The sequence below is a fragment of the Sander lucioperca genome, chromosome 15, assembly GCF_008315115.2.
Source record: "Sander lucioperca isolate FBNREF2018 chromosome 15, SLUC_FBN_1.2, whole genome shotgun sequence".
NCBI classification, from domain to species: domain Eukaryota; kingdom Metazoa; phylum Chordata; class Actinopteri; order Perciformes; family Percidae; genus Sander; species Sander lucioperca.
This window is the reverse complement of record NC_050187.1, coordinates 23,693,533-23,717,281: the sequence shown is the minus strand read 5'-3', so window position 1 is coordinate 23,717,281 and position 23,749 is coordinate 23,693,533. Positions and strand designations below refer to the sequence as shown.

The window sequence follows — 23,749 nt, the reverse complement described above, 5'->3', positions numbered from 1 at the left end:
CAAAACCGACCTTAAAGTTATGGATACACAGTTGAAAAAGTTAGCTTACGTAAAAGTTAAACAGTTATCTTAAGGTAATGGATAAACAGTTACAATAGTAAGGGCTAAAAGTAAATGATAAATAGTTAAATAGTTAGCTTAAGCAGGTAAATAGTTATCTTAAAGTAAAGGATAAATAGTATTTGGCTTAAGATAATGGATAATAATGGATAAACCGCTTAAAGTTATGGATAAACAATTAATTAATTTAGCTTAAATTAGAGCCAGACCGATATATCTATATACGGATATATAACTATCAGTATCGGCATTTATAATGGCCGATAAATGAATATTTAAAAAATAAAATATAAACGGACGAAAACCCTTCAACCATGTTATGAGTGTTGGCGTTGCATAGTTTGTCCACCAGAGGGAGCTCTACAACGTCCCTGTTGGCAACACTCATGTTTAACCCTTTAAGTTTCATATCTTAAGTTTGTATTTTTATTAGGGCTGTCAATTGATTAAAAAAATGTATCTAATTAATTACAGACTCTGTGATTAATTAATCGAAATTAATCGCATACATAATTAACGGTGCCTGAACCGATACTTTTTAAGAAAGTAAAAAAAGAAAAGAAAACAAAGGGTACTAAACAACAGTTGGTGACATTAAAGAACGGCTTGTTTATTGCTAAGGCCATATGGTCAAAATTAAATGATTTAATAATAATGTATAACAATAACTTATTTCACTAGTAAATTGCTGTTGAACGACAAAAACAACCACCAAGGACATTTACAATAACTTCAAATGCTCCACGAAGCTGTAGTTTACCAGTTTTATTGAACGCACCGTCTGTGTTGTTTTTCCGACGGCAGCTCGGCAGCTGCAGATTGTTACATCCCGCTGTTGAGTCATAGTCCTCTACAGTAAAACACAGTCAAACTTTACACCGTTCAGCGTCAGCTGTCAGCATTGTAACCGTGTTTAATCCAGCTACTAGCTAGCGGTAGGCTAACATTAGCTGCTGTCGAGTATAGTGTTAACTAGCTAGCGGTAGGCTAACGTTAGCTGCTGTCGAGTATAGTGTTAACTAGCGTCACATGCAGCGTTGTTTGTGTTGCCTGTATCGTCTTCAGAGCACCAGAGAGAAGTGCAGACATATCAGTAGCACCAGATTTCGGTAGCCAGGGTTGGCAGGAAGAAGATTTTTACAAGTAAATGTTCCAGTTAATGATCCAGGCAGCACATTCTCGTCTCCCTCCTTCATTTTACAGTCGAATGGTGGTTAGAATGGCTCCGGGTCAAACGTCAATATGGAATGGATTAATCTGCGTTATTTTTTTTAACGCGTTATTTTTTCTCAGATTAATTGATCGAAATTAACGCGTTATTTTGACAGCCCTAATTTTTATACATTTTATTTATCAGAACTTTAATATATTTGGATGTTCCTCTGTTCTGTTGTGACAATAAAACAAACAAGTTTATTTTTAAACTGCATTATCATATTATTTTAGTGAGAAATAACTACAAATAACTAATGTTAGGGAAATCTGTTTATGTTTTGTTACGCGTTTCTGGATTTAAAATATATATATCGGCCGATATATCGGAATATCGGATTTTTAAATCAGCAAATATTTATATTGATATCGGCCTTAAAAATCCTTTATCAGTTAATAAATTAAACCTTAAAAATAAATAAATTAACTTAAATTTATAAACAAAGATTATAAATTAAGATTAGTTGCAAGCATAAGGGACCTTTCCTATACAGGTATTTTCCCTATTTATATTGTATATTTTGTAATTTACTATTTTACTGAGAGGAAAGTGACATTTACCTCCAATTTATCTCTGTCTGTAAGCTTTTAGGTGGTGCATTGAAACCAAACAATGCACAATGCAGTGACTGGCTCAATGTGTTTGCTCTATTAAATTAGAGATTTTCTCTAAGATTGCTGGATCCGTGAGAGGGAATTTGGACGTCGAGCAGAACAATTTTAGGTTCAACTGAACAGCACAATCTCATTATCTCTGAACAGAGTAGAACAAGGTTTTCACTCTCTTTCTCTATCCTTTCTCTACTCCTGAGTAGCTGCAATCACAGTAATGATATGCTTCTGCTTCAGTCTTTTAATGCTGAGTTAAAGATAACATGTACAGGGCTAAATCTAAATGGTACACTATTTAAGCATCATGTGGAGGACGACAAGAGGGAAAAAAGACAGAATAGAGTAGAAGCACGCCCACAAAGCTGATGCTTGCAGCCAAGACAGCAGAAGTAGCCAGGCATGGCTCGAAATCCACTCATTTGAATTCCATTAGACTTGAAAGCTGAATGTAAAATCCAACATGACTTTCTTCGAGCGAGACACTCCTCCATAAAAAACATCAGACATTCAGATGTTAGGTCCACTGAGGCAAAATGACCTCAGCTCATCTCAGGAGTAAACCATAAATACAACCAGAAGAAGAACTTGAAATTTTTATGGATAAAGGGATTGTTTCAATCTATTTCCTCCATAGATCTTCTTTATACATCCCTGCCAGCTCATCTACAGTCCAGCCCACATCACGCTGATAAAACTGGATCAAACATTTGCATAATTCTTCTTTCAGACTATAATATTATTAATTATAATATTATTATAAAAAAGTAATGTTTCTCTACAAAGCTTTGAAATATCAATTTCCCACATTACACATTACAAAACTCCACCGATGTTGCACCTATAGACAGAAGTATAATCCCTCATGATTATCAGCTGTTGTAGTATTTCTACCGGCGAGGGACAAACATCTGCCTCATAGAGCTTTTATAGCCATGAATTTAAGAATGAGAGATTACCGTGTAGTAGGGGTGGATAAACCCTTCATGTAGAAGAAACATGCTTAAAGCCCAGTTTTTAGCGGAAATTACAGAAGGAGCACATGAATTTGAGAGCGATTTCTGATTATTTGCTCAGACAAATCCCAGTGATGGCTATAGGCAATATACTAAAATGAATACCACAATATTAACAGGAATATTTTTATGTCAATATACAGTATATTATATTTAAAGTGCAGGCCAAAACCCTTCACGTTTAAAACATAGACTTTAACAACTAATTTTGTTAGTTTTTTGCAATGAATCATTAGTTTTTGAAAACAGAATTGTGTTTAATAGTCAATGATCATATTAGTCCAATTGGCTTTTGTATTGTACAGACAGTACTACTGTATGATGCTTTAAGAGCATCCATTTATCATGAAATGGCTCGTCAAAAGCCTGAAATATTTTGGTGTTTAGATGATAGAAAATGGCTTATTTAATTAGCATTTATTCTGATTCCTCCAGTATTATACGGTACAGTACATGTATTGTCAGTAATGACTGAATAATTATTTTTTACTTTATGTACTATTAGTTATTAATACCATTACAATACAATTTCCCTGTAAGCCAAAAGACTACTATGGAAATAAGATCAATTACCTTCCAGTGTTTCCAGGATGCTGTGTCATGCATAACATCTTGTTTGTTTTATATACTATGTATATTTTATTTATCATTTAATTTTGTATTTTTGTCTCTGCATATCAGCATTGGATTTGTCTTTTGTTCTGATTTCTTCTTCTCTTCTATTTTGTTTTGTGAATATTTGGATGACTGTTTGTGTCACATGCATATCTGCTTGTCAAACAGCTAGTAAATATAATAAATATACCTTACAGTAGACTTCTATATACAGTATATTATTTCAATTTGTGTTTTTTTTTTTCACCAAATGGCTCTGCAATGGTAAGAGGCAACATGCAGACAAGAGGGTCAGGCAGATAAACTGACCTATGGAGAGTACCAGTAATCTATTGGACATGCTTAGCAAAGTGAATGAATAAATAGCTCTTTAATTCCCTTCAACAGCATGGTAAGGGGGTTATATAATCTGAGATGTGGATGCATGCTTTATAATCCTCGGCTTGGTCCTTTGCTACAACTCCTCACACTGCAGGGGAAACAGTCTCTCGCTGAGATGAACATAACACATCATCACATCATTACCTATAAACCCGACCTTGGGCAAACCACATTGTTTGTTATGCAAGCAAAGAAAAACTCAGTGTGGTTCCAAACTTCTGCTACTGGTTCAAAAACAAAAAGGTTCGTAACTGTAAACAACCGGATAACACTTGGTTTTTGAGAGTTTGTATAAGGCTGACTCTATGCTTTCTGACGGTGGCTGATGATTTATGTACGGTGGGCACAGTCTCCAAGGAGTGGAGCTGTCACATCAGCACTGTGTCTGCACTGTCACAGCTTGACAGTAAGACACACAGACAGACAGATAGAGAAATGGACAGGAAGACAGACAGGCAGGTGAGAAAAAGGCAGCCAGACAGGGGGGCAGATAGTTAGACAGAAAAATCCAGACATATGATAAAAAATATCACTTATGATATTTCCACTGAGTATACCAAGGGCCGACTAAGTGGCTTAAGCAGCTTGCCATTCCATGCCAATAAAATTGGTGGAGAAACATATTTATGTAGATGTGCTGATGCTCAGGATGCAGTCAATCTTTACTGTTCGGGCCGATAAAATCATGGCCACTTGAGGTCTGAAGTGTGATTATGCTCCCTGGCAGTCTTGCTTCCATCCAGGAGTCAGGCAGCTCTTAATCATCTCAACCCTGATGCAAGATAGCGGGACCACACCCACACTGGCTGTGGTTGTGCAAACAGACACTAAACTATATCCTTACAAACAGACCAGACTGTACAAAGCAGGCAGACACACCTGCTGCATCCCAAGCTTATGTCAACAGAGCAAGAAACGTCAAACAGAGCAGGACAAAACTGAATGTGGGAGAACAGAACATCCTGTAACATCAACAAAGAACCTCTTATGGTACCCAAGTTCAGCTCAGTTTGGTTCAGATTATTTTGGATAAGTGAAATAGGGACCAATCTATATCTGGGCCCTGTCTCACAAAGCAGGATAACTGAAGTTAGCTAGATAAACGGGATGTCTGGAAACCCTTTAAATCTGGAACATTGACAGAAGTAAGCACAGCTGTTCTGGGTTTTGTTTTGGTGTCCTCCTCAGTAATCCTGCTTTCTGGGACAGGCCAATGACACCACCTTATATTTGGGTGCCATACCAACAGCAGACACAATAGTTAAAGACTTTATCTCATTATTATATTGGGTCTTTTTTTTTTTTATTTGGAAGTAGTGCATTTCTCTGTTGACATTAAAACAGCTTGCAAAACAAATCTTCTTTGCATACAACCAATGCAGTTTACTTTATTTCCAGTGGTTTCCTGGCACTTTACCTACAGTCAATTTTGTGCTTGTGATTTTATACCTTTACATACAGAAGGCTCCAATGTGTGTTTATATGGTATGTGTGAGCAACTTGGTCCATATCTACTATAGCTATACTGTATGTTGGTTCACCTCCAAGGGCACCACAGTGGCTGGCTGTGGCGGGTGGCGTGGCTCAGGTGGTAGAGCGCTCGCCTACCAATCAGAAGGATGGTGGTGCGATCCCTGGCCCTACAATGAATCTGTGTAAATGGTTCATGTACTATGTAAACGTGATTTGAGTAGTCATTAAGACTAGAAAAGGGCTACATAAATTAGAAATGCACCGATTACAACTTTCTATTCCGATTTTCTTTGAGTTAAGCCAGCCGATTCGATTTCATTTTTTCTAACCACTTTACAGCACACACAGATATTTATTTTCTATCTTTTCTTTAATAGCAGTATGTTCTGTGTAACATTTTACACAGAACATAGAACATTTTTTGAACAGATAATGGATCACTATAAAATAGAACTATATAAATTACTCCTGGTGTGGGAAATTCACACACATCTAAAGTGCAAAGTTAGAACCATTTCCTTCTTTTCACATCAAATATCCAACTAAAAAAATGTGATTTTGTTTTTTGGTGTCGTCCCTCCACGCCCTACTTTTTCCTTGCAGGTGTTGCATATTGCAAACTTGTTATCTTTTGCACACACGCGGAAGAATTTCCAAACAGCTGACATGTTGCAGGTTAATTCGCGAGGTTCCCTACATGTGCGAGAATAGTGCGACGCGTTTCACACCGCGAGCGGTTACGCGCGACACACGGCGGAAAAGTTGAGAGAAAGGAGAAGACACTGTGCTGTCGCATCCGTGTGTGCGTGCGTCCTCGAAAACTGTAACTCGTATAACTTATGTTGTCAGTTAATTGTGGCATTGACCGGCATGAAATCGGCATATGTTAGACTGACCTGCCGGTCGCCGGTCATTGCCGAGCACGTGAAAACCGGCCAATTCCGGTCACCGGCCGGTCTATCGGTGCATCTCTAAATAAATACAGTCAATTTACAGTGCAACATGTCACAGTAGATACAGGAGGGTATTCCCACCCATCACTGTTGTTTCAGCTGGGGCAGAAGAGATGGGAGAGAAGGGCAAATACAAATGAAGTCTGACAGAAAGTGCTGCACGATAAACCCAAACCCAACTCGCTGATGCAAGCTGTACTTAGTGATAGATAAATGGATAAAAAAAAACAGTTCTGAAGAGGCAGGTGTAATGACAGAGTGGACGTGGTACAGTAGGCTACATGTTGGCTAGCAGTGGGTATTAAACAGAGTCATATATTGCTTTTGGGCATTTATCACGGATAGGATAGACTGAGACAAAGAAAGACAGAGCATTGTGGGTGCATAGTCCTGTTTAACTGTCACGATTCACACACACACACACACACACACACACACACACACACACACACACACACACACACACACACACACACACACACAAAGAGACACTGTGCAACCAGCTTGTGTCTCATGCTAAGTTATAAGGTCTTAATTTGGTGCAGGAGGACAAAGGCCAACATGTGTGCATTTGTGCATGTATTCTGCATAGTACAGTGTGCTGTTTGTAATGTGTATATGTGAGTAGAACCAGGACATCATGCTGTTTCTCTAAATTAAACAGAATGTCTCCCTGCCCATGCCCTGCAACATGAATACACACACCCACAGGACAGCATGTGTACCACAGCACCAAGGGGTGAAGTATCAAAGGCTAAGCTTGTGCCATTAACCTAATACACCAATTAACGACGCGATGTCATGCTTATCTTCTGTCAATCACCCACTAGGACACGCACACACACACACACACACACACACACACACACACACACACACACACACACACACACACACACACACACACACACACACACACACACACACACACGAAAATAAAGCATCCCGTTGTTCCAAAGCAATAGCCTTTTGTGTGCTGTTCTCTGTTTTGGCACCAGTGCTACAGCAATGGCCTGCCTGACCTGCAAAACATGAACGTGGACTGCACTACATTTTTGTCTATCACACGCCCAATTCTTCCCCTTAGCACAAATGACCTTATTCATGTTGTCGTGCATCACGTCTCACCATATGTCTCTTTAAACGGCGGCACCGTGACATCCTGCAGAGTCTCCGTCCAGCCCTCCTCCTCTGCCTGACTACGGGACAGAGAGCCCGGGGGACCGGCTCCGATTCTCCCGCTGCCACCACCTCCTGCTCCCCCGCGTTGCCCGCTGCTCTCCTTGCCGCCCCGTTTTTGGTGGTGGTGCTGGTCCTCCTCGCCTACCTCGGCTATGTAGTTGTCAGAGTCGGAGTCTCCGGAGGTGCTGTAGAAGGGATTGTCGCTGCTGTCATCCCCGGACTCGCCGAACACGTCGTCGGATATCTGCAGGCTCTCGTACCGGGACCGGGCCGCTTCCAGGAGAGACAGCGCCTTTCGCCCGCACTCCGCCATCTCTCTCTGTAGTGATGCTCTGCTCCCTTTCTTCCTCCCTCTTTCTCACCCTTCCACTACGGCTAAAACGGCGTGAAAGTGGTCACGATCTTCCAAGAGCAGGGAGGTGTTTGCCTTTTTGTGGCCGCTTTACCCTCCCCTATCTTAGGTATAAATTATGATCCTGCCTGCTCTCCAGGCACGGATGCGGAGCCCGGTGGTCAGAAGCGTGGGGATCCGGCAAGAGCTGTCCGCTTCAAGGGTACTGAAATATTTCCGCCCCTTCCTCAGCCTACAGCGCTGCGCACTGGGGGGAATTATCGATAGTTGTGGCACAGCATCCGGGTTGAGGGACCAGTGATTTCTCCACAAAGAAAGAAAATAGAGAGAGTAGTGGCTGCCGCTGCATCACCTGACACGATCACAGCCCTGCCCTGTCATCCAATAAGATGCATTTTCTCATCCAAACTTAAAGAGGAGCGGCTGATGGGAGCTGCTGGAGCTAAAATGTGGGAAAATATAATGGTTAATGGTAAAATAATATCATAATAAAATGTTGGACACAAAAAAGGATAGCATGGCAGGATACCCCCCACTAAAAAAATCAATTCAATTAATAGCATTAAACATATAATTATGTTTTTTTCAGGATGCTACACCCCTATTTACAAATAATAATCAAAAATTTTTTTTTACAAACTCCTATATTAACAGGAATGGAAAGTAGCTGACCCACCAAGGTCCATAGCTGTTCAGAGCTTTTGATCCTACAGTAGGCCACAAGATCTTCCTTGGCAGATGTCAGCTGTCATGGAATTTCCTTGTCTATTTGATTGGTTTGTCAACTACATTTTTCAGGGTCAAGAATTAACTTTCAGTGTCAAATTTTAAGCCAACAGGGAGCAAGAAGTCCTTAAAGTGCTTAGAAAAATAACAATCTGAAAATCTATTCAATGACATCTGCACAAAAACTCAATCTGCTGATAAAATTCATGTGATAGAATCAAAAGCTGCAGAAGAGCTACCGAATATACTTTGTGGCGAGGTTGTTTTGTCAACTTTCCAAGATCAAGAATGAACATGCAATCTCCACCTTCTATATTGCTTGTCATTTTTTTTTAGGTTTTTACTTTTACCATTTATTTCCAATATTAAGGCTCAGATACCTTTATTTGGTGGACAGAGATTACCATGCATTTTGGAGACCCTAAACAACCCCTCAACCTTCTGCAGCAGTTATGAGCTAAAAAAAAAAGGATATCTTATTAGAATTTGCTGGTTGGTAGGGTCATTATGGTGCCTGTATTGCCCTTCTGTGGGGGCATATATTGTGCCTTTGTTTATTCAACATCCTGTCCTGTTGGCCATAAACATTGGTAATGATCTCTGGTCAGTGTCAAGACAGAGGATCGTCTTGATTACAAAGGGCACTGACATGTCTTTCTATATTTGTTTGTTTGATTGTTTCTTTCTTTCTTTCAAACAGTCTGATATATATTTATATTTAATATTTTGCACTGTTCCAAATAGACTAATACTTTCCAAATATTAGCCTATGACAGCAGGTTGTAATGAACTCATCATCCATTTAACCCTCATGTTGTTCTTGGGTCAACTTTGACCCTTTTTCAAAGTTTCTATGTCAAAAAAATGGGTTTCTTTCAACCAAATTGCCCAAAAATAACTCGGATGGTTCCATACACAAAACAGGCTGATTATCTATCAACATGTTTCTCTGATCTTAACTATTAGTCAAAATAATTCATACTTTCTGGGTTTTTTAATCGAAAATTAGGTATAATTTAATATGAATGAGGTTTATTGACTATGAATTCCATAAATAAGTGTTAAACTAGTGGTGATTATTTGGAATGAAGATGGCTAAGAAGATATAAAACATAATTGGGTGATAATACTGTATGCTTTAAGAACAGGCAAAACAGACAGAGGACAACACAAGGGTTAAAGGAGTCACATGCAATTGGAAGTTTATTAGACTTATTACCTGCGGTGCATTTTCAAAGACGGTTGTTTCAATGCTGTATATTGAGAAGCGACAACCTTGCCTGGCCACATTATATTTACCTCTTCTTGCCTCTAGAGGGCGCTGCAGCATGGCTGTAGTGTTATTGTAGTGGTCCGCCTCACTCTTCTTCCTCGTCGGTGCGCTTGCCATGTTTGCGGAAGCTTGGTTGCAGCAGCTAGCTGGACCTATTACTTTGGCAGGACGCTTCTACATTTGTATGTTGTAGTTGTGTTTTATAATCCAACATGAATCTACCAAAGGGACCAGATTCTTTGTGCTTCGACAAGGATGTTTTTATGAAGGTAAGAATCCGTTAAGTTTGTTAACGCGCTAACGATAGCTTATATGCTGTTAAACTAGCTAGCATTAGCTACTATTACTGGATGCTCCTGTTTCTTAATTCTGTATGACGTTTTTGTCATTTTGGTCAGTCAGTTTGTAGTTAAGTCGATTTTCTCTCTCCATTTTCTGTTAGTTATACTGGGTATCATTGTATGCATGGCTGCCGCTATACGTGTGTCTGACTGTATTCCTCAGGTCTGGCTGATGTTGCTGTCGGTTGTCTCTCTTTCTTCCAGGATGACTTTGACGTTGACCAGTTTGTGTCGGGGTGTCGGAAGCAGGTCCAGCTGGAGGAGATGAGGGAGGACCTGGAGCTCTACTATAAGCTGCTGAAAACGGCCATGGTGGAGCTCATCAACAAGGACTATGCCGACTTTGTTAACCTCTCCACCAACCTGGTCAGTTGTTATTAATGTGGTTGTGCATTGTGGACTGCACAACCAACAGCTAGTAGCACCCCCAAGAGCTTGTAGTCCACAGGAGACAGGGAGGGCATCTGGAAATCAGTGGTTTATTGAGAAATATTCTCTTATAATGTCCAAAAGGCAATATTGACCTTTAATGTAAACTGTCTTGATGAATATCAACTAAAATATCTTCTAATATACTCTGGAGCCCGACCTCTGAATTGGCAAGTCCTTGCTTTTAATTGATATCATCACAGATATATTGATATTGTAGTGTATTTTCAGCCTCAAAAGTTCAGTACTGTTAGGTGTGAGAGTAGACAGATTCTAATGTCAGACCTCTGCTCACTCGTCTTAGGTGGGGATGGACAAAGCCCTCAATCAGCTGTCTGTGCCATTGGGACAGTTACGAGAGGAGGTTATGGTATGTGTTCTGATTAGGTATGCTGTAAGTTCTGATTAAGTACTGCCGCAGAGTGTTCATGCACGTTTCTGACTCTTATCTGTTGCAGAGTCTGCGGTCCTGTGTGAGTGAGGTGATTAAGGCAATAGACAACCAGCTAACCAAACAGGAAGATTTGCAGAAAAAAAAGGTTTGGCTCTTCGTCTTGTCTGACTTCATAATTTTGATCATATTTAGTATTCACCATTAACTAAATGTATCATCACATTTACAATGCTCAGTGACAGTCAAGTATGGCATGTCCATGCCAAATTGTGAACATGGTGTTTCAACAGGCAATACAGACGATTGAGTTTTCAAATTATTTTATAGCAATTCCTTGTTTTCCAATTTTTATTGTAGAAGAGTATGTGCAATAGTAGACATATGTCTACTCTGTGGGACGATCTCAATGAATTATCATCTTCCTTTTATCGTCCCATCCATCAGGTGTGTGTACTGAGGCTGATTCAGGTGGTGAGTTCAGTGGAGAAGATTGAGAAGATCCTCCACTCACAGAGCTCCAAGGAATCCAGCTCTCTGGAAATCAGCAGGTGGGAAACTGACATGCTGGCTTCACTTGATAGATAACTTAGTCGAATGTGGGCGGTTTGTTTACCAAGTAATGGCAGTTTCAATATTTGCATTTCAGCATTCTGCCTAACCAGGTATCACAAATAGGATGTCTATCAATAGACAGATTAGATTAGAAGATAGAAAATGTCCTGGTTATAAATTTGTGTATCTATCTTTATTTTAAAACTGTAGCGTGAAAAGCTATATTTGTATTTTGTAATCTTGAGCACACCAGAGGTTCAAATAGTTTGAGCTTGATTCTGCAGGGATGTAGTATTCAGCTTTTGTGTCTGACTTCATGTCTGTCTGTATATGTACAGTCCCTTGTTAGCGGGTCAGATCCTGGAGAGGATTGCTACAGAATTCAACCAGCTGCAGTTCCACGCTGTACAGAGCAAAGGCATGCCCCTACTGGACAAAGTCAGACCTGTAAGTGTTAACGGCTCAATCAGTCAGACAGCTGATGAATTAATAATCACTCAGTTAATGAGTCAGTTTGTCTGTCTGGCTGCTCTTCTGTCAATCCATCAGTCCTATAATTACTACTGTGCAGTCCTAAATATCTCTAAATATTTGATCCTAGATTTCACATTGATTTACTTGGTCTGTGTGTTTGCTGGAATATGCACCGTTGGAATATTTTCCAATACTTATTTGTGTCCTCTGGCAGCGTATCGCAGGGATCACCTCCATGCTGCAGCAATCTCTGGAGGGCGTGCTGATCGAGGGTCTGCAAACATCCAATGTGGACATGGTGCGTCACTGCCTGAGGACGTATGCCACCATAGACAAGACTCGAGATGCTGAGGCCCTGGTAGGACAGGTGCTCGTCAAGCCATACATGGACCAGGTAAACACACCACGCATGTTTTGGTAGACCCTCGATCCAAGTGAATTGCTGCTTTTTTGAAGACATTGAATGATAACTTTAACAGAATATCCTCTCCTCTTCTTACCTTCTTTTAGGTAATAGTAGCAGAGGTGGTGAAGTCCAGTCCGAATGGTCTCCAGTTGATGTACTCTAGACTGTTGGAGTTTGTTCCTCATCACTGTAGACTGCTTAGAGAGGTGACTGGAGGAGCCATATCCAGGTATTGATGTTATCATGGAGGCAAATTCATTCAAAGCATGCATAGATCAAGCAGCACTTGTCTGCTTTCATCTGTTGGAGCTGTTGCATTTAGCATATTGACCACACACACTATTGATATTTATTTATTTTGCTTTCATATAATTACCATACATCATGTACCAACATATTTGAACATTTGAACAACTACAACTCCTAGATTGTGCACATGAATGAATCACTGGCTGAGTAGTGACCAAAGTAGATGATATTATAACATATTTTTAATATGCTGATGTTTCCTCTCTCCTTAGTGATAAAGCTGACGCTGTGCCAGGTTATGATTTTCTGGTGAACTCTGTGTGGCCGGAGATAATCAAAGGGATAGAGGAGAGGTTGGCCTACCTCTTCAACCCTGGAAACCCTGACATATTCTATGAGGTACAGCCAGATTAGTTAGTTAGATTAGTAAAAGTTTTGTGTCGCATAATTCAGTGTGAGATTGAGTAGTTTCACCTGTGTGTTTTTTTCCTGTTGACTCTTTATCTTCTTTTCTAGCGTTACAGCGCGAGTATGGAGTTTGTGCGAAGGTTTGAGCGTCAGTGCAGCTCGCAGGCCAGTGTGAAGAGACTGAGAGTTCACCCATCATATACCAGCTTCCACAACAAATGGAACCTGCCTGTCTACTTTCAGCTACGGTGCATATTACCTCGATAGGATCTATACTCTATACATACTAACAGCCTATAGATTACACTATGTACAGTACACGAGGTCACGAGGGCCCCATGTCTCTTTCTAGAGCAAATTATTATTTTGTAAACTGTAGGCTTCACCCTTAATCAAAAATGCTATGTATCCTTTGAAAAAGTATGCAAATGTTCATTCCTTATCCTCATTTGTTGAAAGTAAAAAAACGTATTTCTTTTAGGGAATAGTTTGATATTTTTGTAAACACACTTATTTGCTTTCAGATGAAAGTTATATGAGAAGATCGATGCCACTCTCATGTCTGTTTGTTTAATATGAAGCTGGGGCCCTTATGCTTAACTCAGCATGACGACTGGTAACAGAGGGAGACAGCTAGCCTGGCGGAACAACAGTCTGTGGTTTTCCGGGCTTATGTATACTATTTCTTGGCTGAGACAGGAAGAGCTGGCAGTATGCTTTTTTGGAAGCGCTTGTCAGATAGTTGGAAATCTCCCTCCCCCTACACCTTTCAGACATCAGATCAGAGGGGACTGTGTCCATATCTGTAACACTCCGAAAACCGACAATCCAACATTCATTATTAGTATCCGCGTATTATGTCAAACTATTCCTTTAAGCTAATCGACATTTTGGTTTAGAATGACATTCATACATATACGTAGCCTTACATACACTTTTACTTATAGGTGTGTTTTGATCTTAAGTTAGACCTCAGCTTGAAGGAATCTAGTCAGATGTTGGTGAAGGTGGAATTTCTGAGTAGCATGTATTTTGAAGAATTGACTGGTCTCACTTTAAGAACTCAAGAGAATGCTTTGATTAAAATAGCAGCCTGCCAGCATTTTTTACGGGAAACAGACAAGTTGGCAGACGTCCACAAGTTGAACAATGCCCATTTTTATACGAGTGTGGAAAATTGCACATGGGTGTGAGTTTCATGCAGAATGATGACAAGCCACAAAATGTTAACTGTGTCAGCGTATTACTAAACATAGCCCATAAACATGACACTGGACCTTGACTGAATGGCCATTGATCCGTTTGAAACAGTAGAGAAGTTGTCCACTGTTTGTCAACCTCCTCCCGCCCCCACAAACACGCACACACTGTAATGATCAGGATCACAGTTCAACTTTTCTGGAAAGTCCACAATTTCCAACGCACACAGTGGTGTTTTACGTCAAGTACATCCGAGCTGATGCAAGAAATAAGCTGACAACACATTGCTTGTTTTTTTTCTCTCCTTGTGTTTCTAGGTACAAGGAAATAGCAGGAAGTCTAGAGAATGCCATCAGTGATGGACTAGAGGCAGCACCAGGTAGTATATTATTATTTATCATGAACGCCAGTGTGTACCTAATACTTTACCTGCATTAACTGTATGTCTGTGTCTGCTCATGCCCAGCTGGGAGTGCATACCACCTGCAGGTATCTGAGGTGTTGTGGTCCTGCCTAATGAGATGTTGGTTGGACAAAGTCTACCTGTCACCTCTGGCCCATCGCTTCTGGAAGCTTACGCTGCAGCTCTACGCACGATATGCCAAGTTTCTTGATGAGGTACATTTAAATATACCAGAGGAGGACTATAATGATTTAAATATTCTGTTTAAGAGCAGTAATTCCAACAGAGCAGAATGCAAATGAATAGGCATGTTGTTGTTGCTTTCTCTCGTTCCTCATCTTGATTTCGTGTCCGCGCAGGTGTTGACAAAGAGTCCAACCCCTGAGGTGACCAAAGAGCCAACCAGGCCTCTGCCGAGCTCGGCCTCCTCCACTTCCAGCCGAACGTCAGTGGATGAGGGCGGCAGTGAGAGTGGGAGTCCAGCCTCCCTGTCCACCAAACAGCTGGTCTACATCGCAGCTGACATTCAAAAGCTGCAGGAGCAGGTACACACACAAAGGAAAAACGTACATATATATTATAGACTTAATGTGGTCTTTTACATCATACAAAGTGTCTCTTTTTGAGAATTTTATAATGGTTTTCCACTTTATTGTTTCCACACTGACAGCTTGTCCGTCTTTCTCTTAGATATCAGAGGTGTCAGAGATGGTCAGACAGAGGTTAGAAGCCATCGGATTCAAAAATTTTGCTATTGTGGAAGGTAAGCTACCCACACATTGCACATGGAAGTCATTTAAGCTTTTCTCTTCCTTTTGCAGTGTTTGATACTCTTTACTCTGCAATGTTTTCTCAGGAAATGAGGAAAAAAATGTGCAGGACATTTTTATTAAACTAGTATATAACACCTGGATGTTTCTCTGAATAGAAACTGTAATATTAGTGGAATTTCTTTGTTTATTGGTAGAATTACTGCACTTTATCTGATGTGGTCTTATTTTTTATGAAGAACATGCCATCCAATCCCTGACAGGCTTTTGAGCATGGCATCTTTAAAGACAACATCTCAGTCACTTAATATAATCAGTCCCTGACTCTTGGCCTTCCTTGCTCGCTGTCCCCGGGTTAAGCACCAGGTCTTTAGTACTGTGTGTGTACTTTTGCATTTACTAGTGCTCTCTTCTATGTCAGATGCTCTAACAGACTCCAAGACTTGTCTGTCAAGTAGCATTCCCACTCTGAACACCAGGATGACCCAGCATCTGACTGAACGCAGTTGCCGCTTCCTGAAGAGTGCCTCCGAGGTTCCACGACTCTACCGCAGGACTAATAAGGTCAGCGAAGCTGCAAACATGCCTGCTTACGTGTTTCTCTTATGTCATCATATAATATTCTCTCATAACATATCTTGGAGGGAACATTGGGAGCACTGTGTGATTTAGACAAAACCTGGAGGGCTAATGCACTTAGAACTCAGTTGTGGCATACCCATTTTTTTTTTTTTACTGATGGAAATACTATAATTAAAGGTCAGAATGTGACATTTTGAAATGCATTGACTGGCCAGATTTTAATGAAACTGGAACTCTGAGTCATTATGCATGTTAACACATGAATGGCATTTGATTTTAACATTCTTATTATCTCTAACACAGAATACTAATGAACTAAATAATGTTTCATTATATTCATTATAAAGCTGGGCACACTTTTAAGAGATTTCTTGTACGTGAAGCACATCATTGAGCTTAAATGTTCATAATTGACCTTGGAAATGGCAGTTTTGACAAAATGACTTATCCCACTTACTGGACTTACTTTTCAGTTTGTTAAACTTGTGCTAATAATCTTTCTGTCAAACATACTCATTCTTTTATTCATTCCTCCACTCACTTGCTCACTCACAGAGAAAACACTGATAGCATACAGCACAGATATGCACTGATAACCATTTAAAAGGATGTCCCGATCAAGTTTTATTGCCCCTGAATGTCATCTTGTCCTTAAATTACCTATAATACTAAATATATAATACAAAATATCAGCTGATACTGAGTCTGATTCTTTATTCATGTTTTCCTGCTTAATAGAGCTGCACAATTCACACTTTACACAATTTCGATATTACTGACAACTGCATGGCTCCACACTAAGAAAATGTAGCCTGGAACAGTTTATCGGTGTTTTTTGCCCCCAACGGCTCCTTCCAGGCAGCGCTGCCTGGAAGGCACTAGGATTAGGCACTGGTTCTGGTTATGGTTAGGGTTAGGATTAAGGTTAAGGTTAGGGTTAGGTGCCTTGAAGGAAGCGTTCGCAGCGCTGCCTGGAAGGAGCCGTTGGGGGTAAAAAAACACCATCGAGCCCCGGAACACAGTTTTACAATAATAGTTTAATAGACAGGAAGATAAGTGGTCGGTCAGGATGTCAACCGCCTCTCCCAATCCTCAACATGAACAGTGCTTCAAATTCAGCAATCCTTAACACAAGCACAAATTGCAATGTGTATCTTTACTACCAACGTGTTTGTAAAAAACCTTGCTGTCCGTAAAACATTTTACTTCCTCCCTGAACAGGATCTGCCAGTGCGTGCATCCGCCTACATGGACAATGCCTTACGCCCGTTACATCAGTTACTGACTGACTCCACAGGGCTGGTCACCCCCATTACAGCACAAGAGTGGCTGCGAGTTGCACTGTCTGACTGCACACAGAGGTGAGCTAACACACCTGCAAACATAAATAGACCCAGATACAGTACCAGTGTTGAAGAATAGAAAGTATTGCCTGTGCCTATGAAGTTTACCGAATGAGCTCTTCCTTTTAATATAATTGAAAGACTATTTCTTTCTGAAAATTGTATTTCTTTTATAAATCTTTTCAGTGGCAACTGACAAAGTTTGTGTTTCCCACTTTCATTTTCCACCTTTCTTGTGTCCAGGTACTATGAGACCATCTCAGAGGTGCTGAGCTCAGTGAGAAAGATGGAGGAGAGTCTGAAGCGATTAAAACAAGCCAGAAAAGGTGCGAGCACAACTACCACGGCGGGAGCAAACGGTGGACCTACAGACGACAGCAAGATCCGACTGCAACTGGCACTGGATGTGGAATACCTAGGGGAACAGGTAGGTGACGTTTGACGAGAGCAGACACGTTTGGAGACATATTTAAACATATGACAAATAATGCACATTCCTCTGGCAATTATATATATATATATATATATATATATTAGGGCTGGACGATTAATCGAAAATGTATCGACATTGAAATTCTGAAGCTGTTATCGTCATATTTTTCCCATGATGATTATTTAGATAATTCATTCCTGTTAATAGGCCTACTTTCTCCTTAAAAACATTCTACCGCGTGTGTAGTCATGTGACTTGGCCCGGACCAGTCCGCCACATGGAACGCATAATGGAGGATAACTCAAACACCGAGTCCGAGTCAACTGAGCAACCTGTGCCCAAAAAAACTGCAGTGTCCGTCGTCTGGAAAAATTTTGCCTTCAGAAAAGATAATTTAGAACAACTTGATTAATTATTGTTAATTTATCGTTATCGAGGTAGAATGTGCAATTAATCGTGATTTTGATTTTAGGTCATATCGTGCAGCCCTAATATATATATATATATATAGCCCTAATATATATATATATATATATATATATATATATATATATACTGTAGACAAATATTGCTGAAGTTACAAACTGCTACTAAGTTCTGTTACAAACTTCAGTGTCATCTGAAATGCTTTTGCTGTTCTCTCTTACACTGCTCTGTACTGTTGCGTGTCTCAGATCCAGAAGATGGGTCTTCAGCCAAGTGACATCTCCATGTTCTCCACTCTGATGGACCTGGTAAGAGAGGCACGAGAGCTCGCTGAACACACCTAGTAAAAATTTGACTCCATAGTAAGGAAAACCTATTAACATGCTGCTTTGCCTGAGGACTTGCCTGAGTCCGGGCCGAAGTCATGGTCTGGTTACAGTTTATGATGATCAGACCACGAAGAATGTAACAAGAACTGACACTACTGAAATTCCTTTGTACAAAAACATCGTTACAGTGCACAAATATTTCAACAACAGGAACCTGCCAGAGTTGCGTCTGATCAAACTGTAAATTGTTGTTGGAAACAGCAGAGAAACTACTGTCTATAGGTGAGCCTGGATCACCATTGGTTCTGCTGTGAATAAAAGGGACTGCATGGTACTATGTACATGAAAAGTTTTTCACAAAAGTATTGATGCTGGTGATATGTAGTGCTCTACAGAAAATTATTGTGTTGATCATTATACGTTGGGCTAAATGTTGCATAACAAGAGTCTCAAATTTAAGTTGTGAAGAGAGAATTTCAATCAAACAATATTCATCTAACTTCTGATATTTGGTAAAGGATTCATCTCAAATAAATCAGTCTGTTAGTGTGTAACGTGCATTTTTTGTTAAAATCAAAGTTGTATAGTATAATTAACTTGGGGATACAATAAAGAACTTTGAATACAGTGTTGATTTTTGGTGTTGTAATATGAAGGTCAGTTTGGACTGCATACATTTTTTTCCCTAAGGACTAACAATAAATGCTACATATCGATGAACCACAAATATTTCTAAATCAAAGTCAAACTGGGCTGTTTGAAAACTGAAAATTTGGCCTTAAATAACTGGTTTTAGATTTTGTTTTTTTTGGGCATGACAAGCAAGAAGCTGCTGTCCTGTCACCATTCAGTAAAACTAATATGCCGATTTCTGTGTTATTTCACACATGAATTCATGTTTTTCATGTGTTTTAGATGTAATAGAATGTTGCTACTACAATGACCAACCCAACATTATAATACCTTTGTTACAGATTTTATGATTTGCAGATGGCTCCATTATTAAAATACAGACATAGGGTTTTGTAACAGGTAGTGCATAGCTCTTAATATCTACTCAACATTCAGTATACACTAAATTGTATTAGGCGGTGATATTATTATAATATAATATTAATACTCATTTGAAGCATTGAAATGTTAATGACTTTATCTGAACCCCTAATGGAAAACAATGACATCAATCATAAAACAAAAATAGACTTAGTTACAATATACAAAGTATTAGTTACTGTACCTACTCTACTGAAAAATACTGTACAGCACTCTGCCATGATACATTTTACAGAAATAAAACAAATTATGATTTTTAACAGGCTGCTTGAAAACATCTTAAAGTAACAGCTTTTCATAAATACACAGGGATCGCCAGTCCGCTTGGTGGTGAAAGATAACACTGTCGAATATTGATAGATCCTTCTTGAGCCGGGTTGTTCTTTGTTTCTCATGAAATGTATGTGGGCATTATTTCAGCTAGAAAACTCAGCTATGATCTAAACTTTACAGTGTAGGATTTGTGATCTTGCCCAACATGAGGATGGCGTTAAAATCTCCCTCTATGACAGAAAAGAAGAACGGCCGGTTGATTAACAGTTTCACAGGGACGCCCTCTTCCTGGATCTTGTCCTGAGGTTCTGCTCCTTCCTCTGACATCTCAAACAACACCTTGTTGACCGCCTGAGAGGACACAGAGAGAGATCTGTTAATGATGCACACATAAAGTGAGTGTTGTTTTTATTTTTTATAAAATGGTAAGATCAACACTGATTTAGTTCACCTTATCTATAGTGAAGGGTTTGATGTTGCTGAGTTGGCTGAACTCAGCCTGGGAGCCCAACAGCTTGGCCTCAATTTCTGGATCCATGTTGGTCAGCAGGTCACGCAGATCAGTCACAGAAGACATTGAGAACTTCGGGAGGGACAGCTCCAACAGACTGGGTGGATGGACAGAATGGGAGACCGATTTTAAGTTTGTGAAATGAAAATAAAGTGTAAAGTATTTGAACTGAAATAGGACTGTAACCAACTCTTTCTGCCCTTAAAACCTATAGCCCCATTTGCTCTACATTGATACGATGACATTATTATTATTATTATTATTATGACTGATAAACCGTTACTAACTAAGGTATTTTAACTTAAAGCCAATAAAATGGATTTTACTATAAAACCAGGAACTCCTGGAAATCTTTTTTTAAAGTGATGAAAATTCCAGTTTTGTTTTGGTAAAATGATGGAAAATAGTACAGCCCAAAAACGTTTTGGAAATATAGATATATGTAACTTGCTGGCAAGTTGTTATGATGAATGTAGGTTTAATCACTTATTAATAATACAAACTGCAATTGTAACTAAGACACAAGTATTATGCAATAAGTTGTAATTACACAAAATAGGCCAACATTTTAGAATGAGCTAATCATTCTTTTATTTATATAATTTTATGCACCACATATGTACAATATGACTATGACTATATTAATTTATATATATATATATATCTTTCCTTTTTTAATAAAAATATATAAATATAATATATATTATATAATAATAATAAATATTTTCCTTTTTTAATAAATATATTGATATATGCTGCTTAGTGGAGTGGATTACTGCCAAACAAAATGTCATTGTGTTTAACATGCAATGACAATAAAGTATATTATCTTAAAAAGTGACGTTTGAACAGAAATACATATCATTGACTTGATTGATTATATAACTGAACATGACATTGATGAAATTTAAATGGATGGGCACATAATATGACCAAAGATGCTTCAGAATTTTTAGTCCATCAGTGATATTGTATGTAAGGTTATCAAGCATCGGAGGTGATACTCCTGTAGGTCTGGATTTACACAATACTCACCCCTCCTGGAGGCTCTTGTGCCAGCCAGACATGACATCAGTGCGCGTAGTGAGCTTAGACTCAATATCCTGGAGGCTGGCCCCTTCATGAGGCAGGACCAACAACATGTAGGACCGTTTGCTCAGAGACAGCTTCACAACTGTACACCGCCGTACCTTCATGGTAACAAGAGAAGAAATATCACAGATGAGTCCTCACCCGGGTACATTTCATAGTTTATAGCTGCAAATATGTGGTGAACAGAAATACACAAATGAGTCAACAAATATGCATAAAAAAAACAACATTTCCTAAACTAAGATTTACCTTATCATTCAGGTAGTAGTACTGACCCGTGTGGGTCATCAGTGGAGCCATTACTGTTGTTGTTTCATCCACATGAAACTCCTGCAAGGAGGTCTTCTCTGGTTGAAAAGCTGTCCTCCAGTTGCCTAAACAGACACAACCAAAGAACAAAATCAGGAACTGCAAAGTGGGGCAGTAGTTGGCAGAACTCTGAACATTATTATCTGTCCTCCTCTCTCTCTCTCTCTCTCTCTCTCTCTCTCTCTCTCTCTCTCTCTCTCTCTCTCTCTCTCTCTCTCTCTCTCTGAAATTACTGTTTCTAAGTGTGTTTGACTGGCACACGTATACTGTGTGGCAGTGGTTTTCAAACTTTTTTCAATAATGTACCCTCTTTGAAATATTTTTTCAGCCAAGTACCCCCTGAACAGCGCAAAGCATTTTTGGTAGAAAAAAAGGCCTATATAAAGAGGTACAACGCTGCACCTGTTAAGGCTAAACAACAACCTTGTAATTGAAAAACATTCCAATGCTAGCCTACATTTCAAATATTTAGAATCTATCACTACATTAATTCATTATTATAGTATAATTATTTTAGGAATTATGCATAAAGAAATTTCAGAATGTACCCCTGTACTAGTACTTGTTAAAACATGCTGTATGGTAAATGTACTGAGAAATGAATTCAAATATAATAAGTGGTACCATCTTCATTTAATATTATCATCCTGGCATTGTGATAAATATTTACTTAAAATGTGGTATCTATTCTCAGTCCTAAAATCCAAAGTCAGTTTTGAATTTAAATTATGAAACTCAATGTGTGTATTCTGTAAAATCAATTTAACAGAAGTTTAAACAAAATAGAAAAAGAGACAGACCTTGGAAGTTGAAGGAAGAAACAAACAGAAGGTCGCTGCTGGAGTTCAGATCTTTAAAGATGCCCTTCACCCTCCCGTCTGATGTCTTCTCCACAAAGCTGTTCACCAGCTGCTCAGCCTCTTGAGGTCTGGAGAAGTCCACACCGCGGATGAACGATGTGTCAGAGAAGTCCTGTGTGCCTTGAACAAAGTCCTCGGACAGTTGAGCGTCCTGGCGAGTGAAGGTCCAGACCTGGGTTGTGATTTCATCTTTCGGCCCGTCGTCCACCAGAGAGTTAATGCCCTGCAGGGTCTTGAGAACCTTGTGTCCGTCCATTAAGGACACACAGTCCTCTCGGTCGGTGTCACTGCTCAGGCCCAGTAGAAGCTGAAAGGAAAGGAGTGAATAGGGAAAGATGAACTTCTTTGAATGCATGTAGGCTACAAGATCATTCTCTCATTCGAAATAGTAAAGGATTCTTTTTTCAAAAGCAAAGACCTGGAACGAGCTTGCTGTCTTCTTTGAGGCCCCCAGGTAGAAGGTGACGAGGGATCCAATGGTGTTGACCGGAGAGAGGAGGGTGTTAGTGCTGTGCTGCTCGCTGCTGACAGCCTGGTACATCCTCAGGCCCAGAGAGTTCAACAGCTCTGCCAGGACTGCTGTCCTCTCTGAGATGTTCTGCCTCTGTGCGTCCACTTTCAATAGGTCTCTACTATCTGGTGTCAGGACTTCAATATCAAGAGGGGCCACAGGAAGCGTCTTCAGAGGCTTGGACGTCTGGGTCTGCAGGGTCTCGCAGCTGACATTCTCAGCAGCAAATAGATGGAAGGGGTGGACGTAGACGCGGTTAGCTTGGCTTCCTGAGAGGTAGCAACAGAGTAGGAAGGCTACGAGAGGTGACCGCAGTATCTGCATTTTACCTGTTGTTGGCTGTCACCTTAAAACAATTCCTTCTGTGGAGGGAGACATATATATTTTAGTTTACAATGAATCACCTTGAGTGTATCAACCCATCAGCATGCCTCTTGAGCACTAAATATTGGGTGGCTTGTGAATGCTAAATCACTATTAGTGTGGCTTGAAAGGATTGGCTGGCAGGAACATTGGACATAGAGTGGCCTGTCAGTGATGAATTGATTG

At 39.8% G+C, this 23,749-nt stretch overlaps 3 protein-coding genes and 1 long non-coding RNA gene across 6 annotated transcripts in view; 1 reads left to right on the top strand and 3 right to left on the bottom strand.

Moving 5' to 3' along the window:
- Positions 1 to 8,225, bottom strand: part of pgbd5 (piggyBac transposable element derived 5) — a 28,646-nt gene extending 20,421 nt beyond the window's left edge. Inside the window, exon 1 of the mRNA XM_031307711.2 lies at positions 7,448 to 8,225. Within this exon, the coding sequence (XP_031163571.1) occupies positions 7,448 to 7,814 (367 nt within the window). The 5' untranslated portion in view covers positions 7,815 to 8,225. The remainder of the gene's footprint in view (positions 1 to 7,447) is intronic.
- The window catches only part of agt (angiotensinogen), a 24,817-nt gene continuing 1,391 nt past the window's right edge, over positions 324 to 23,749 (bottom strand). Inside the window, exons 2-8 of one of the 2 annotated variants that reach the window (XM_031307726.2) lie at positions 23,108 to 23,562; positions 22,630 to 22,996; positions 21,770 to 21,894; positions 21,464 to 21,618; positions 20,369 to 20,525; positions 20,090 to 20,268; positions 324 to 353 (exon numbers count right to left, since the gene is read on the bottom strand). In XM_031307726.2, coding sequence (XP_031163586.1) covers positions 20,092 to 20,268; positions 20,369 to 20,525; positions 21,464 to 21,618; positions 21,770 to 21,894; positions 22,630 to 22,996; positions 23,108 to 23,524 — 1,398 coding nt within the window. In that variant the 5' untranslated portion in view covers positions 23,525 to 23,562 and the 3' untranslated portion in view covers positions 324 to 353; positions 20,090 to 20,091. Of the gene's footprint in view, positions 354 to 19,723; positions 20,269 to 20,368; positions 20,526 to 21,463; positions 21,619 to 21,769; positions 21,895 to 22,629; positions 22,997 to 23,107; positions 23,563 to 23,749 lie in introns of those variants that run through there. The other variant, XM_031307717.2, reaches the window with a different exon arrangement.
- The window catches only part of cog2 (component of oligomeric golgi complex 2), a 21,724-nt gene continuing 7,834 nt past the window's right edge, over positions 9,860 to 23,749 (top strand). The window contains exons 1-18 of one of the 2 annotated variants that reach the window (XR_004106389.2): positions 9,860 to 10,121; positions 10,398 to 10,559; positions 10,927 to 10,992; positions 11,081 to 11,161; positions 11,461 to 11,564; positions 11,907 to 12,015; positions 12,257 to 12,436; positions 12,553 to 12,677; positions 12,970 to 13,096; positions 13,214 to 13,353; positions 14,623 to 14,684; positions 14,772 to 14,923; positions 15,068 to 15,253; positions 15,399 to 15,471; positions 15,900 to 16,042; positions 17,282 to 17,421; positions 17,647 to 17,830; positions 18,511 to 18,664. Coding sequence is in view for 1 of the 2 variants with exons in the window: in XM_031307702.2 (XP_031163562.1) it covers positions 10,065 to 10,121; positions 10,398 to 10,559; positions 10,927 to 10,992; positions 11,081 to 11,161; positions 11,461 to 11,564; positions 11,907 to 12,015; positions 12,257 to 12,436; positions 12,553 to 12,677; positions 12,970 to 13,096; positions 13,214 to 13,353; positions 14,623 to 14,684; positions 14,772 to 14,923; positions 15,068 to 15,253; positions 15,399 to 15,471; positions 15,900 to 16,042; positions 17,282 to 17,421; positions 17,647 to 17,830; positions 18,511 to 18,606 (2,187 nt within the window). In the remaining variant the exon portion in view is untranslated. Of the gene's footprint in view, positions 10,122 to 10,397; positions 10,560 to 10,926; positions 10,993 to 11,080; positions 11,162 to 11,460; positions 11,565 to 11,906; positions 12,016 to 12,256; positions 12,437 to 12,552; positions 12,678 to 12,969; positions 13,097 to 13,213; positions 13,354 to 14,622; positions 14,685 to 14,771; positions 14,924 to 15,067; positions 15,254 to 15,398; positions 15,472 to 15,899; positions 16,043 to 17,281; positions 17,422 to 17,646; positions 17,831 to 18,510; positions 19,218 to 23,749 lie in introns of those variants that run through there. The other variant, XM_031307702.2, reaches the window with a different exon arrangement.
- Positions 19,549 to 23,749, bottom strand: part of LOC116055754 — a 12,758-nt gene continuing 8,557 nt past the window's right edge. The window contains exon 2 of the long non-coding RNA XR_004106397.1: positions 19,549 to 20,089. This is a non-coding gene — a long non-coding RNA (uncharacterized LOC116055754). The remainder of the gene's footprint in view (positions 20,090 to 23,749) is intronic.